The sequence below is a fragment of the Hoplias malabaricus genome, chromosome 14 (assembly GCF_029633855.1).
Source record: "Hoplias malabaricus isolate fHopMal1 chromosome 14, fHopMal1.hap1, whole genome shotgun sequence".
NCBI lineage: Eukaryota > Metazoa > Chordata > Actinopteri > Characiformes > Erythrinidae > Hoplias > Hoplias malabaricus.
This window is the reverse complement of record NC_089813.1, coordinates 32,434,089-32,449,053: the sequence shown is the minus strand read 5'-3', so window position 1 is coordinate 32,449,053 and position 14,965 is coordinate 32,434,089. Positions and strand designations below refer to the sequence as shown.

Here is a 14,965-nt window from a genome sequence, read left to right as displayed (position 1 = left end):
TGGTGTACTGTGTATAAGGACTCCATTAAAGCATATTTCTCAGCCTCATGCTTCAGTAGAAAGAAGAAATTGGAAGAACGATGAAAAAAGAACAGGTCCTGCAGGGAGCATTGTTTTTATGATCACTTTTGGAAACAGCTTTTAGAAAGATGAGAGTGATAAACAATGACAGGTCGTTTTTTCCTCTTTCACTATAACAGTGATCATAAAAACTGCAGATGAACTTATAATAAAAACAGGGGGAGTTATACATCTGATAAAAATATACTTTATTTTTATACTGGGATACAAACCTCGTGTTCACACAAATGTACAAAAATCCATAGATTCTCTTTTTTTAATGTTAATGCACTGCATGTTTAAACACAATAAACACAATAAACAATAAACAAACCAACAACAAGAAGGAATTCCCCTCAAGAGCTGTGTGTGTCCTGCATCACTTACGGCTGCTGTAAGTGTCAAAGTTTGAGCCTCTGCTCTTCTCATTGCGCGCTACTGTGCGCGCTCACGTGCGCGATCCCTGAGTTCTATACAGCTCGCGGCTGGTGCGCAGCTACCGTCGGTTCACGCGCACTGAAGTTATTCCGCGCATCCGAAGACAGTCTTTACCATCTTTCACCTGAAGCACGCACACACACACACACACACACAGAGACAGAGAGAGAGAGAGAGAGGGAGATTCAGGGTTTTGGAAAGACAACAAATTTATGTAATTTTACATTATGTTGTTATATAATAATAATAATAACAATAACGCATGCAAAAATGTATAATTTGAATTTGAACTAATGCCCAGGCTAAGTTTGGTAGTGTGTAGCCATTTTTGTAGTATGTATAATAAACAAAGCGTGGTAGTGTTTATTATTACGTTTTAAATGTTTGTTGTTTATTAATACATTTATTTATTCATTTATTATGTTGCTTTTAATTAAATCCCTGTGTAATCGTTAAGCTTTAATAAATTAATTAAATATGCTACCAAAATATTTATATATCCGCTGGTTTGTATTAACGAAAATTAGAAATTAAACACCGGAAACAGTCTACTGCCTCTGAAGTTGTGCTTTAAAAGTGCGTAGTGCTGTGTAATGCAAAGAGAGTTTATGCACATTAAGCTATACTTCATTGGCTGGGTTAAAAGGTCTTAGGAAGATGCAGCATAAAATGTGGTCTGTGCAAAAGCTGTGGCACATCTGTCAGACACTGCAAAGAAAAAGGAATTCCACTCTGTTTTATTTAAGGGTTCCACTGAAAATATATTCATTTCTGCACCTAGAAAATCAGCTACAATATGTTAAAGGCTTCTTAAATAAAAGCAAATGTTCAGTTTAGAGCCATGAGTTTTATATACAGCTGTTGGCATGGTGAAATAGTTGTTTGCATGAATGGTTCTTCAGCCTGCTGAAGACTGTGTTGTTGACATAGTTCTGTCGACTATTTTTGAATATGCGTTCTTCAAGTGTTACAATATGAAGCTTGTTATTTGAAGAAGAACACATTTTTGGATCTATATACACATTCTTCATTAAAAAAATAAATAAATAAATAAATAATGCAGCATTTCTTCATGCAAATGGCCCTAGACAAACAAAGCTACACAGAACCATGTCCTTCATATTAAAGAACACCTAAGTGTAGGATTAATACCTTCAGTCATTACATAATTACACAAATTACAAAGCTGTGAACTGAAATATGGATCTGTTTTGATAAATAAATAATGGTTATACATTAATTGCGTCATATAACACATAACAACAGATTAGAAGTTAAGCCTGCCCTTGGCTAAAAACTGTTCTCTCTGGTCTTTCTGAACGGGTCTCGTGCACGTTGCTCGTGCTCGCCTCTTGCACGTGCTGCTCACCCCTTTTCTCTGGTTGCTAAGGCAGAACGTGCAGATGTTCCTTGGCTGCGCGCCTCCCGCGTCCTCTTGCGCCCGGCAGCGCGCGCTCAGACACGGCTGCGCGTGCTCGCCACCGTCCCCGCTCAGCAGCACGTTGGCCAGGTGAGAGATGTAGCTGCAGGCGAGGCGCAGCGTCTCGATCTTGGACAGTTTGCGGTCTTCGGGCTCGGTGGGGATGAGCGTGCGCAGCGCCGTGAACGCCGTGTTCACGCTCTGTGTGCGGTCCCGCTCGCGCGCGTTTGCTGCATTTCGCTGCTTTATGATCAGCACGCCGCCCATACTACCTCCCCCGGCGTAGCCACCGCCGTTCTCCGCGCGCCGCCGGTGCCGCCGCAACCGCCGCTGTGATTCCGCGCTCGCGCAGCAACCGCCACCGTCGCTACCGCTGCGCGTCTCCTCGTCGTCCGAGAGCGCGCACGGCCGCAGCATCGCGAACGCCATCCACACGCAGATCTCCGCCCGGATCGTGCGGGATTAGTCTCAGTACTGTAACCGGAAGGGTGACCGTAGTTTTAATCCAGGTCGAGTCTGTGCTGAGTTCTGACTCAGTCTGTTTAGTAGCTAATGATTCCGGGTTGATTTTCGTCCGTGGGCCTACTGGAAGTGTATGATTTCACTTGGCTCCGTGACTTTAATCCAGTGTCCGCTGCAGCTGGAAACGTCCCGCGCCTCCGGAGGAAGAGTGCCTCTACTCTGCTGTTGTTTACATGCACTACGAAGCAAAATATGTAGCCTATTACCACATGGTACAGACCCCCGGACCATTCAGCAGTGAGCTTCAACAGTGTGTCTTTAAAACACACACTTACAGACCCTCAGTCACGTCATAGCCCCACGGCAGCTGCAGCAGCGCGCACTCTTATACACAGAGGGGCGGGGCCACAGAATCCAGCCACCAAACATCGAATACAGTATCAACAACAGGGGTGCTCAGCCCTGCTATGAATCTTACAGGTCCACTAACCAAGTTTCCGAAGAGCGGAAGGTCCGGAGAGGTCAAATGAGTGCATATTTTTCCGTAGGCCTCTCCTCCTTAAACCAGAGGTTGACACTGTCCACTTTTGCTTTGCACAGATATTCGAATATCAGCCTAACTGTGCTGTTTTGTTTTGGTGTTCTTTTGACCAGCACAGGTGAAAAATAAGTGTCTGCTGAGGGATGTCATGAGGATTATTTTATACAATTACGGTAATAGGATTCTCATTTGGATGTGTATTTTCTGCTTTTCATTTATAACCAGATTCAATTTATTTTTAAAATATACTTATTTAATTATTTTTTGTTTATTCTTGATCTAGTTTAGAAAATAACGGGCTGTGAAAAATCGATTTTTTGCATTTTACATTTTTAACACGTTTGCATTCTTAAGTAAAAAAAAATAAACATATATATTAATTTTTTTTTCCTTGTGTTTTTATTATTTGTTTGTTGAAATGAAAAATGAAGTGCACTTTGTGTGTATAGGATTGTGCAGCCAGTGCACTTTCAGAGCTGTTTGTTTTCCGTTTGTTTTCCGTTTGTAAAAGACCCGTGAGTTGCTGTGAGTTTTAGGGCTTTAGTGTGTTGACCATTTGAGCGGGAACTAAATTGCGCTGAAACACACACCTCCAGCAGCGGGTGGTTGGGTGTGGGACCACGCAGACCTTACGCACGTGTAACAAATGTCTACCCCATCAACGCCTCCACAGTTTAGACAGAGGGATCTAATTCACATTCATTTCAAGGTAACTCCTATTAAAAACAACTATAGACCCAGTCAAGGCCAGAACTCCACATTGATTTAACAAGTATTATGCAGTGGTATATTATTCTGATGTTAGATCAGAATTGAAGAGTTTACTGTAGAAGCTCTAACACGTGGGAACCCCCCATCTCATATCATTTCTAATTTTTATGCAATCAACATATTTTATTGTAACTTCAAATGTACTGTATGGGTTGATGTTTGTACTCAAGTGTCAGGTGGCTTTTAGTGTCCAGTAGTGCGCTTTTAAAAGCTGTAAAAGTTGAACTACATTAATGTTAGGAGGAGAGAGGTGTGTTCATTTAGAAGAAAGGGATATAGAAAATGTGTTCCATAACTAAATTGATCTGTTGTAATGCAGTGATATGAGTTCAATAAACAACAAAATGCATTAACGTAGATTACGTACAGATTCATAAGAGAAACAGTAATGTACATAAAACAACCGACAGTACATTACATATTTTTATGACCAGCTTTATAATAGTTTAATTTAGTCCTGAGGGAGAGAGAGAAGGGAAAGTGTGGTTGTCTATGTGTGAGCAAGAGAGAGAAAAAACAAATGGAGACAGAGAGAGAAAGTGTGGTCACTTTAGACTCACGCTCTCATTGGAAAAGAATGGCTAATCCCCCTGACCTCTGCTTTTTTCAACTCTGACCTCTCTCAGCTTGTGTGCTTCAGCCTTCATTCATTCAGGTCCCTTGACTTGCCATGTCTGTGCCTTCTAAGGCATAAGATTTTTAGAGGACATTTATATTTGTGTGAACCTACTACCAGGCCTTATGTTAATTGTCTGTAGTTTATTACACTGTGACCATTTGAATTTGATTCGTTGTCAGGTGCTAATGCAGGATAATTAGTTCTTAATCAATCCAATTTTTGATTGATTTTTTGAATACTTTTCAAAGTATTGGATCAAGCTCCATCACTCAAGAGAACATTGTTCTTCCACGGAGTTGGCATTCTCAGCTATTTCATAATAATAAATACCATAGGCAGTATGTCGGTCTGTAAAACACAGAAAGCATCCATCAAGTTTTGGTTTTCAATGTCCTGGACATTGTAGGCATTGAGAGATTTTATGCCTTGACACGCTGGATTTTTCCACAAGCTATGTGAAGATGTCCAGCAACTGTAACTTTGGCCATTAAGTTAGTTCCTTGACCCACTTGACCGACAGTGAGTTCAGGTCAGGAAACCTCACCCCATTACTAAGAGTTAGCTTATTAGTGTAGGACAACCTCTCTTTTACTCGTAAGCTAATAAAATAACTATGCTCACTATGACTTTCTGCCACCAATTTAGCTCCGCCCACAAACTATGTCATTTCTGTCTGCAAACAAAAAAAATGGTCTATAGGTCAGTGCTTTTCTGTGGGGATGATATAAATAGTGTTTGTGCAATTTAACATCTGAGTCAGGAGTGTGTGCACCATGAATTTGCTAAAATTAATTGAAAACGTTGTCTACAAACATTTGAACCTAGAGTGGAGTTAGTGAATATCAAGTCTGGGATTTAGTCCATAAGGAATGTGGTGTGTTCTTGCTGTGTCTAATCGGGTAGCCTCTGGGCATTCCAGCTTCCTTCCACAGTTTAAAAACACAGGCTGGGAGGTGGATTGACTGTACAGTATTGTTGGTAGTTTCATGTGATGCTCTGTGATGGACTGGCACCCCATGTGTCCCAGCCCCACACCAAGTGATTTAGGCCCACGTTCCAAAAGCACATGCCGGAATTGTCAATCGATTAGTGTGTGTGTTTCATGCTTTGTGATGGACTGATCAGGGTGTGTTCCTGACTTGGACCCAACAGATCTGGGCTGGCACCGGACACACTGCGGCCTCAAACAGGAGATGAATAAAAGCATAAATAATAATAAGCATACAGTTCAATCATGAAAACTAGAGGTCAAGTCTTACACCCTGACAGCACAGACCCAGATATTTCCTCCCGTCCACACAAAAAAACAAGGCTTTCAAAAACGTTCTATAAGGTAAAGATTTCTGAAAATGGTGTCACTGTTCTCATGTGGACGAGGAAAACTGAGCTTTTCAGACTCACTGACATCACACAGCGTGTCGGTTTCTGACTGAAATTTATGTAGCTTCTCACTCCCTTTATAGTGACTTACAAAATTTCAGATTTCCACCTTTGAAAACATTTAAACGACATTGTATTACAAACATATAATGTACTATTAAGAATTAAATTCAGTAAATTCATGACTTGTGTAGTGCTCTACATAGGGAGTGTATAGAGTGATTGGGGATTAAATCTGTTTCTCTCATGCTTTGTGGTGTGTTTATGTCTCTCTTTAAGAGGTACTTTGTCCTCTACAGGACTGGTACGATGATGCAACTGTTTTTGTATTTGCCAGGACTTGGAAAGGGAGAAGAAAACCTCTGTTTTTAAAATAATATCCACATCTGTGTGGACAGGGCCTTAGAGGACATTTATTTAATTAAAGTAATTTAAGTTATACCAGGAATCACATCATTTACACATATAAATTGACTGGGTCTAATATAAATCAATTTAATTTCATGAAATGACTGCTACATGCACATTTTCATCCCACTCTCATCATGCATTGACAGTAAGATGTTATAGAAGTAAGTCTCTGTAATATTACTCATGGACTTTTAGCATGCAGAAATCATTTGAGCAAATAAACGTTTTAAAGTGTTCCTCTGCTTTTATGATACTATATGGTATAGAGGAATATTAATAGCTTGTGCATAGGGAGACATTCCTTTGACTGTTGGCATTTATCAGAACTCTCTGAGAGAAATCTATGTTAAATACATCAGATGAGTTGTGTATATTCTGCTCTTGAGGAACATTGCGGTACTACTGCATTTATCATTCACATACTCTAGAAACATCAAGGGCCTGATTCTGAGCTAACACACAAACACACACACACACGCTTGTTCCTGAGCCACTGCTCTGGGCCGTATCTCCCAAAAGCACGATGATGGAATACCCCAAACTCAAGAATTCTTAAAACACCACAAGCTCGACCCTGTCTTGTTGACTGGGTGGTCTTGTTTAAGCTTTGGTTACAGACTCAGCCATATTGCACTTATTCATTAAGACATTTTCTGCAATGATTCTCCTTCACAGTGTGTAAACATTATTACACAGACATGTAATGGCTTTTATGTAGCCACAATTTTACCCTGAATCTACACTTTACACTGTAAACATCTCTGTCCCCGTTTGGGAGACCTGCATTTTGGAGCATGACAAATATCCAATATTGAAGGTTGTTGTTGGAGTGTTATACAAGCATCATAATGATCAGTTTGTGCTTGGTCGGCCAGCATGTTGTTTAGCTGCTGGGATTTCTCTGCAGTAGCCAAAGCAAACCAGCCCCCTGCGGACCCCCTGCAGCGAGGGTTTGTTTGCAGTTCTGGGGAAAGTTAAGTGTTGGGTAAATAAACACTTGGCAGATGTTCAAGCCTGTATGTGTGGTGTCTATATATATATATATATATATATATGTGTGTGTATGGGTGTATGTGTGTATGTGTGTGTGTGTGTGTGTGTGTGTGAGTGAGTGAGTGAGTGAGTGAATGAGAGAGAGAGAGAGAGAGAGAGAGAGAGAATGGAAATGTCAGGAAGAATGGAGCATGAGAGAGTGAAAAAAATGGAAATTGAAACTGTTGATTCACACAATAAGAGAGGGAGCATATGTAAACAAATGGAGAGATAGAGAGCAACAAGTGGGAGGCAACAACATGGGGGGCAAATAGCTTCCAGGCATTCTCTCTCTCTCTCTCTCTCTCTCTCTCTCTCTCTCTCTCTCTCTCTCTCTCTCTCTCTCTCTCGTAAGATGTTACTGAAGGTTTGTTATAAAAAACATGCCACAGTGTCACTTCAAACCATGGCCCATGGTCCCCTCAGCTGCACCAACAAAGCCCTCTCGCTAAACACACACACGCTTGGACGTCCGATCCTCGCCTTCTATCCCAACGTTTACCTGAGTGTCAGGGGTCAGAACCCACTGTGACTACAGTGATCCCAGCAAACGTTCAAGATCGTAAATACCACACTGATCACAGAGCAATGTCCAGAAGCTAACCAGTGCTAAGATTAGCCATAGCCCTCTAGTTACTGCATCTTCCTTTTATTCTTATCAGACCCAGTAGCTGTCACACATCAGACATACAGGTATACTTACACACTGCATTTTGTCATTGGTTGAACAAACTCTCTTATAGTTTTCTTTTGACAATTTTACCATTAGCTGCTCTCTTCACTGTGTAATGGACAAACAGAATTGCTTACAAATTGCTGGAATATTATTATTTTACATTAACTGCAATAGAAAATTGAGAAAGATTTCATCTGTACTTTTGGAGATGCATTTTTTTTATCAGCACAGACCATGTACCTGGTTGATTTAAGTGAAATATGATTAGCAACTTTGGCTTTCTAGATGATGTTAAACATGTTTTATTTACACATTGCAAAACAAACATTAATAAATAAATATTTTGTATTAATTTTACATTGTTGCCTTTAATATGTCACAGATCTACTTCCACACTGTTTCCCAACTGTCATCTGACATTTGACAGAATCAGGATAACATTCATTACCAAAGCCATGGAGATATCTAGATCTCCCTGACTGTCTTTTATATATATATATATATATATATATAAGAACTGAACTGATTGGCTGCACATTCAAAGACACCAAAGTGTGTCTAGAAACAGAACTTGTTCAAATATAAGCTGACTTTATTAAATACAATCTGTTTAAATGATCAAAATATGGAGTAGTTGCTTAGCATCTGACAGGTAGCTTGCTTTCTTCAATGTGAGTTTCTAACAATGTTCCTTAAACTGAAAATGGTCATAAAACTCATGTGACCTTTTTGGTTACCCACTTGGTCAGCTTTCTGACACAGTTTACCAAAATATCTTTTAATTATGCCTCAGATGTAGCTTTAAGATTACTGACTAAATACTTTACTGGTAAAAGTCAACCCATTCTGCAACATAATGTGAATCAGTGTACATTAAGCTATAATACATTAATCTATAAGAACTTCTAAACATTTTCTCATTCTTACAGTATACTATTCATTCATTCACCTCTTTTGATAGATTTTTTTTCTAATCTCAGTTGCCTTTTGTAACTTCTTACAATTAATAATCAATGGACAAGTAGAGATGGTCTAAAATGACTTGGAATAATGTACCAGTTTTTTACTGAACATATTATAAGCAATAATATGTTCCTTTTGGAGTAACTAATGTTACTAAAGTTATTACAGTGTGTAATGAAACTATTTGCTGCACTGCGGAAGGAAATAAACACGAGGACATTAGAGGCTGTTTATGGTCAGTTAAAAGAGTGTGAAGTCTTTGTGCTGTAGAAAGTGTGAAGCTGAATAAACTCACTATCACTCAGACTTGTCACTGGTGCCGGTCAGTTATTTATTGAGCTCAGCAGGGAGCAAACTGACCACCAGTTTTACCTCTACAGAGAGAGAGAGAGAGAGAGAGAGAGAGAGAGAGAGAGAGAGAGAGAGAGAGGGGATTGCTAGAGTGAGACAAATAAAGAAATAGTAAAGAGAGCAATAGATGGAGAAAAAGAGAAAAAACAAATAATAGAAACAGTAACATATTTGTCCGAAGTTGCTTGTATTCTAGATATTCTAGACCAAGATATTAGGTACATTTATAGTGTGTCTGATTGATTGGGACAGGTGTGTGTGTGTGTGTTAATGTATATGAGTGTCTCGCTGTAGTGGAGTACGGGAATCCCCCAAAATTCACCCCTCTGTAACACACCTCACTGAGCACAGCACACACCTTCTCAGCCTGGACTCATAAAGCTGACACTTCACCCAGCCTCACTCACCTCTGTGGCTCTGGGACCCTGAGACTGGACGCTGCTGGAGAGTGGACGCTGTCCAGCCACTAACATTTTTCACACTGCAATTAACCCCTTAAACTCTGAGGAATGTGTGTGGGTCCTTATTTGTATTGTTTACTCTCAATACTATATAACTCATTTTCTTCCTACTAAGTCTCTATTAAAACATAATAAATCATTGAATCATAATAAATCATTTTAAATGGGCCATAACATGAAAATTCAAAGCTGTATATAAATATTATTATGTCTACCTAAGTTTACTGTTCAGATTCGAATCTTCACAAAAACAATTTCAAAATTACAATTTTTTTATGTCACACAAAACCATCTCATTTACATAAACACACCTCTTCAGCCTATAGCAATTTAGCTCCAAGCATTCACATAATGACTTCAAAAAGTCATTAGCCAAATCATTAGATGTTCATCAGCCAATCAGAACAGAGCAATGACGATGAAGAAGCATTTAGCATTTGGGTCCTTTCATAAATTGGCTTTAGATTTTGAAATGTGTAACAAACAATGCAAAGGGCAGTAGATATTTTGAAATAATGCATTAAAAAAAAGATTTTGTTCAGACAAGAATGAGTTTATGAAATTCCCCTATTTTATGATGGTTGTGATTGACCATTAAAAAGAATTAGTAATGAAGACTTATCAAATAGCTCTGTGAGGATGTGCTTCACAGTAGATCTGCTTTAAGTCAAAACACTCTGTAAATGACCGGGGTCAAACAGGCTGTGATTAATCACTCCACTGGTGCATGTTGCAGCCATGTGTGCGTGAGCCAAAGCGTAATGTGTTTTCAGGACAACTCATTTTTCACAGCATTAGCTGAGGGCCCCTTGCATTTTTCTGCATCTCGAGAGGAAGTATAGTCGGTTAACCATGTGTGTATGACCGTGTGTATGTGTGTGTATGGTCAGTGTGCGATGATGCAAAGCCTGCCATCTTGACAGTATCACTGGTGGTCAGTTCAGTCAGCACACAGAAGAGCAGTGTACAAGCTCAAAGCCCTCAGCTGTCTGAGCTCAGGTCTCAAGGCACAGGTCAGTGACTCCTACAGGTAGGGGTCAGTGGCAGGATCAGTCCGGAAGCTGGACAGGAAAAGGAAACACATTCAAGTTCTGTTGGCCCCATAACTATCTGACCCCAATAGAGGATGGCATAAATTCAACATAAACTATGAAGTTTAACCCTTCAAAGTCTGTTCCTCGCTCTCATAACTGCATGACTCATAGTCCTACAGCCAAATGCATGAGGTGATAGATAGATAGATAGATAGATAGATAGATAGATAGATAGATAGATAGATAGATAGATAGATAGATAGACAGATAGATAGATAGATAGATAGATAGATAGATAGATAGATAGATAGATAGACAGACAGATAGATAGATAGATAGATAGATAGATAGATAGATAGATTCTAGAGATATTTCTGTGTAATAAAGTCAATGAGATGTATCATTCATCATTCAGACTGATGGGAAGAGAAATAGCGAATTACACAATAGCACCTTTTGGCACCTAGAATCAGAATTCAGCTGAGGCACATGGTAAAAGGTGGTCTGGTGCACATTACACGGATGCAGTGGGAGGGGGGCATACTCAGAGGTTTTGGAAAACAGCTCCAGAGTAATGCATTACTAAGTGGAACCAATGGATGAGTTGCAAAGCAGGAGGTCAGTCTTACTGTCCATGCTGTGGGGATTTTATAGAGGAAAACCAAAGCACTGTAAAACCACAGAGAGAGAGAGAGAGAGAGAGAGAGAGAGAGAGAGAGAGAGAGAGAGAGAGAGAGAGAGATTGTATGGTTATTATTAGAGCGGTTACAAGCTTGACTGGGTCCCTGCTGTGAAATTGTGTGGAATAGTGAAATCCGCTCTATTCTCTTATGCATCATTACAGCCTTTGACTCAAACTGAACCCTGAACTTGGTTAAACAGGGAGGGTAGGTTACAGACTGTGGTCTTACATTTACCAGACATTTGGGACTGTGGATTGCAGTGGGATAGACAAACTGTGAAGAATCTAAGCTCTCTGTCTGACTCTGACTCTCACTCACACACACACACACACACCCTATCAAGGGAACAGAGGGGCACTGCGGCATGACACTGTCTCACTCCTGTAAAGATCAGGGTGGTAGAGTTACACTATAGACAGCCATTTTCACAGACAATAACAGGTGTTTTTGGGCCCAAACATTTAAACAGACACAGACACACACACAGACACACAGACACACACACACACACACACACACACACACACACACACTCTTCTAGAACTCCATATCCAAAATGAAAAATTATACACACATTTTCTCATATACAGGGTGTACCAAAAGCATGGAGACACAATAGAAAAGAAACACCCATAGAAAATTGTGATCCAATTTTAGAAACATGCTGTTAGGCAAAGGGTACCATGGTCTAACCAGCTGTAACTTTACATCTTGTGTTTAAAATTGAATCACAGTTTTTTTTGGAAGTTTCCTTTCTTTTCTGTCTTCTTACGTTAGGGAGACCCTGTACTATGAGTATGTGAAAATATGTATTTTGTCTTCTGTATGTTTATCTTTTGTCTTCCATCCAGTGATGTCTTAGCACTGAACTCTCAAACATATCCTAGTGTATAATCACAACATTTTACAATATAATGTACATGCACCATATGGACAAATTTGTAAACACCTGTTCGCTCAGTATTCCTTTTGAAATCAAGAGCATCAATAATGCATTGCTGGAGGCTTAAGACCACTAGCTGACACTTGGCTTTGTACATAGTGGGCTTAGGTGCAGGTGCAGCTGCTTCATAGTGTCACATTTTGTTTCATGGAGATTATACAAGCTGCATATCATATATCATATCATATCATAACATATGAGTATATGCATCTATAATGCTTACAAAGCAAATGGTTCTTTCTCAGCAATTACCTGGAACATCTCTCTCTATTGCTCTCTTTCTCTCTTTTTTTCTGTGTGTGTGAGTCTCGTATCTCTCTCTTTCTCTCCCTTGTATTGCTGATCTGACCATAAGAATAATCTCCATAGAGAAAGAAAACAGCACTAGCTATCAAGATCATTTAATTTCTCCCAAAAGAAGCAGGTGCAACTCAAAGCCCCCCACCATGGGGGTCTGCTTCCTTTTCTATCCCCTCTCGACTGCTCTCCTCCTATTTGCTCTCTCTCCCTCTGTTCAGATGGAGAGGAGGTTTGGCGTGTCAAGTGTCCTTTGAGGATACGGTTACTTCCAGATAGTCAGTGAGCCACAGGAAGTCTTCTTACACGCGACGATTCTTTCAGCAGAAATTTACAGTTGAGCGGGGCTAGTCTGACGGGGGCCCAGGCCCCCACTTCACTTCCTGGAGGCCCTCACAGGGAGGCAGACAGCCAGGTCTAGACCCCAGGGGCCCATCCATTGCTGGTGGAAAAGCTTCGTTATCTTCCTGAGCCGACCTGCGAGGTAGCAATCACCAGCCTAAGATCCGGACTTTCCGCACCTTCCGCACTCTCCTCCCTGATCAAAGAGGGGAGAGGTTTAGACTGAGATCCTGCAATCAGGGGCTCTTTTGTGTGAGAAACTCACTTACAGTAGTCTTTGCAGTACTGAACAAAGCCATACTTACACAACCTCCCCTTTATCCCAGAATCTGAGGATCAGCCATAACTGCTGAAATCACAGAAGTGCACTTAGAATAGCCATTATTGTTTTGAACAATGGCCGACCACTAACACAATTCCTCTGGACAGCTCAACATGCTTAAAGGAGAAGGATCCGATGTTATACTGGCTAATATATGTCCAGTTTGGCTAGCAATGCGCTGAGAGAGGGGGTAGAGGGGACATCATCCTAACCATCCAGAGAAAGCAAGGTCAGCTGTGCTCTTTTGGACTTCCAGCCTTGAATGCTTGAACTATTGTAGAGAATCCTGTGATCTATTGCTGAATTTGATCATGCTTCTCAGGCAATTGATTTGTTTTTTTTTTGTCACAATTTCATCTTCAATTCAACTAATATTGCAATAATGTAACTGTTGATAAGACTTGTTTGATATCAGGAACATTGCTTATTATGAGTCACTAGGCTAATAATAAAAACGTATACCCTACAGATTCATCATCCCATCAACATCTGTACAATAAGTTCACATGGGCAGTGGTGGTGTGGTGATTGTAGAAGGAATATCCAGCACATGCAGCTATAGAAAAAACCTGAGGCTGTTTCAATGGCCTAAACATTGTCTCTCTTATCTGGAAATTGGCGGTTTTATCCCTGATGATGGCTGAGGCTGAGGCCAAGTGAGTAAAATGGCTTTGCTCTTTCTACAAACCGGATTCCAAAAAAGTTCCAAAAAAAGGGACACTAAACAAATTGTGAATATAAACTGAATGCAATGATGTGGAGATGGCAAATGTCAATATTTTATTCGTAATAGAACATAGATGACAGATCAAAAGTTTAATCTGAGTAAATGTACCATTTTAAAGGAAAAATATGTTGATTCAAAATTTCACAGTGTCAACAAATCCCAAAAAAGTTGGGACAAGTAGCAATAAGTGGCTGGAAAAAGGAAATTGAGCATATAACGAACAGCTGAAAGACCAATTAACACTAATTAGGTCAATTGACAACATGATTGGGCATAAAAAGAGCTTCTCAGTGTGTCAGTGTCTCTCTGAAGCCAAGATGGTAAGAGGATCACCAATTCCACCATTGTTGCACAGAAAGATAGTGCAGCAATACCAGAATGGAGTTACCCAGCGTAAAATAGCAAAGATTTTTAAGTTATCATCATCAACCGTGCATAACATCATCAAAAGATTCAGAGAATTTGGAACAATTGCTGTGCGTAAGGGTCAAGGCAGTAAAACTCTACTGGATGCTCGTGATCTCCGGGCCCTTAAACGTCACTGCACCTCAAACAGGAATGCCACTGTCAAGGAAATAACAGAATGGGCTCAGGAATACTTCCAGAAAGCATTGTCAGTGAACACAATCCACCGTGCCATCCGCCGTTGCCAGCTGAAACTCTACAGCGCAAAGAGCAAGCCATTTCTAAGCAAGCTCCACAAGCTCAGACGTTTGCACTGGGCCAGGGGTCTTTTAAAATGGAGTGTGGCAAAATGGAAGACTGTTCTGTGGTCAGATGAGTCACAATTTGAAGTTCTTTATGGAACACTGGGACGCCATGTCATCCGGACCAGAGAGGACAAGGATAACCCAAGTTGTTATCAGCGCTCCGTTCAGAAGCCTGTATCACTGATGGTATGGGGTTGCATGAGTGCTTGTGGCATGGGCAGCTTGCATGTCTGGAAAGGCACCATTAATGCAGAGAACTATGTTCAGGTTCTAGAACAACATATGCTCCCTTCTAGACGTCATCTATTCCAGGGAAGACCCT

At 40.4% G+C, this 14,965-nt stretch overlaps 1 protein-coding gene across 1 annotated transcript; it reads right to left on the bottom strand.

The window, feature by feature from the left end:
* Positions 1-452: 452 nt before the first annotated feature.
* On the bottom strand, positions 453-2,713 carry tcf15 (transcription factor 15). Its single transcript, XM_066644825.1, has 2 exons — positions 1,868-2,713; positions 453-622 (listed from the first exon to the last, which is right to left on the bottom strand). Exons 1-2 carry the CDS (start codon positions 2,345-2,347, stop codon positions 557-559), a joined length of 546 nt encoding a protein of 181 aa, XP_066500922.1. The 5' UTR covers positions 2,348-2,713; the 3' UTR covers positions 453-556.
* Positions 2,714-14,965: the final 12,252 nt, after the last annotated feature.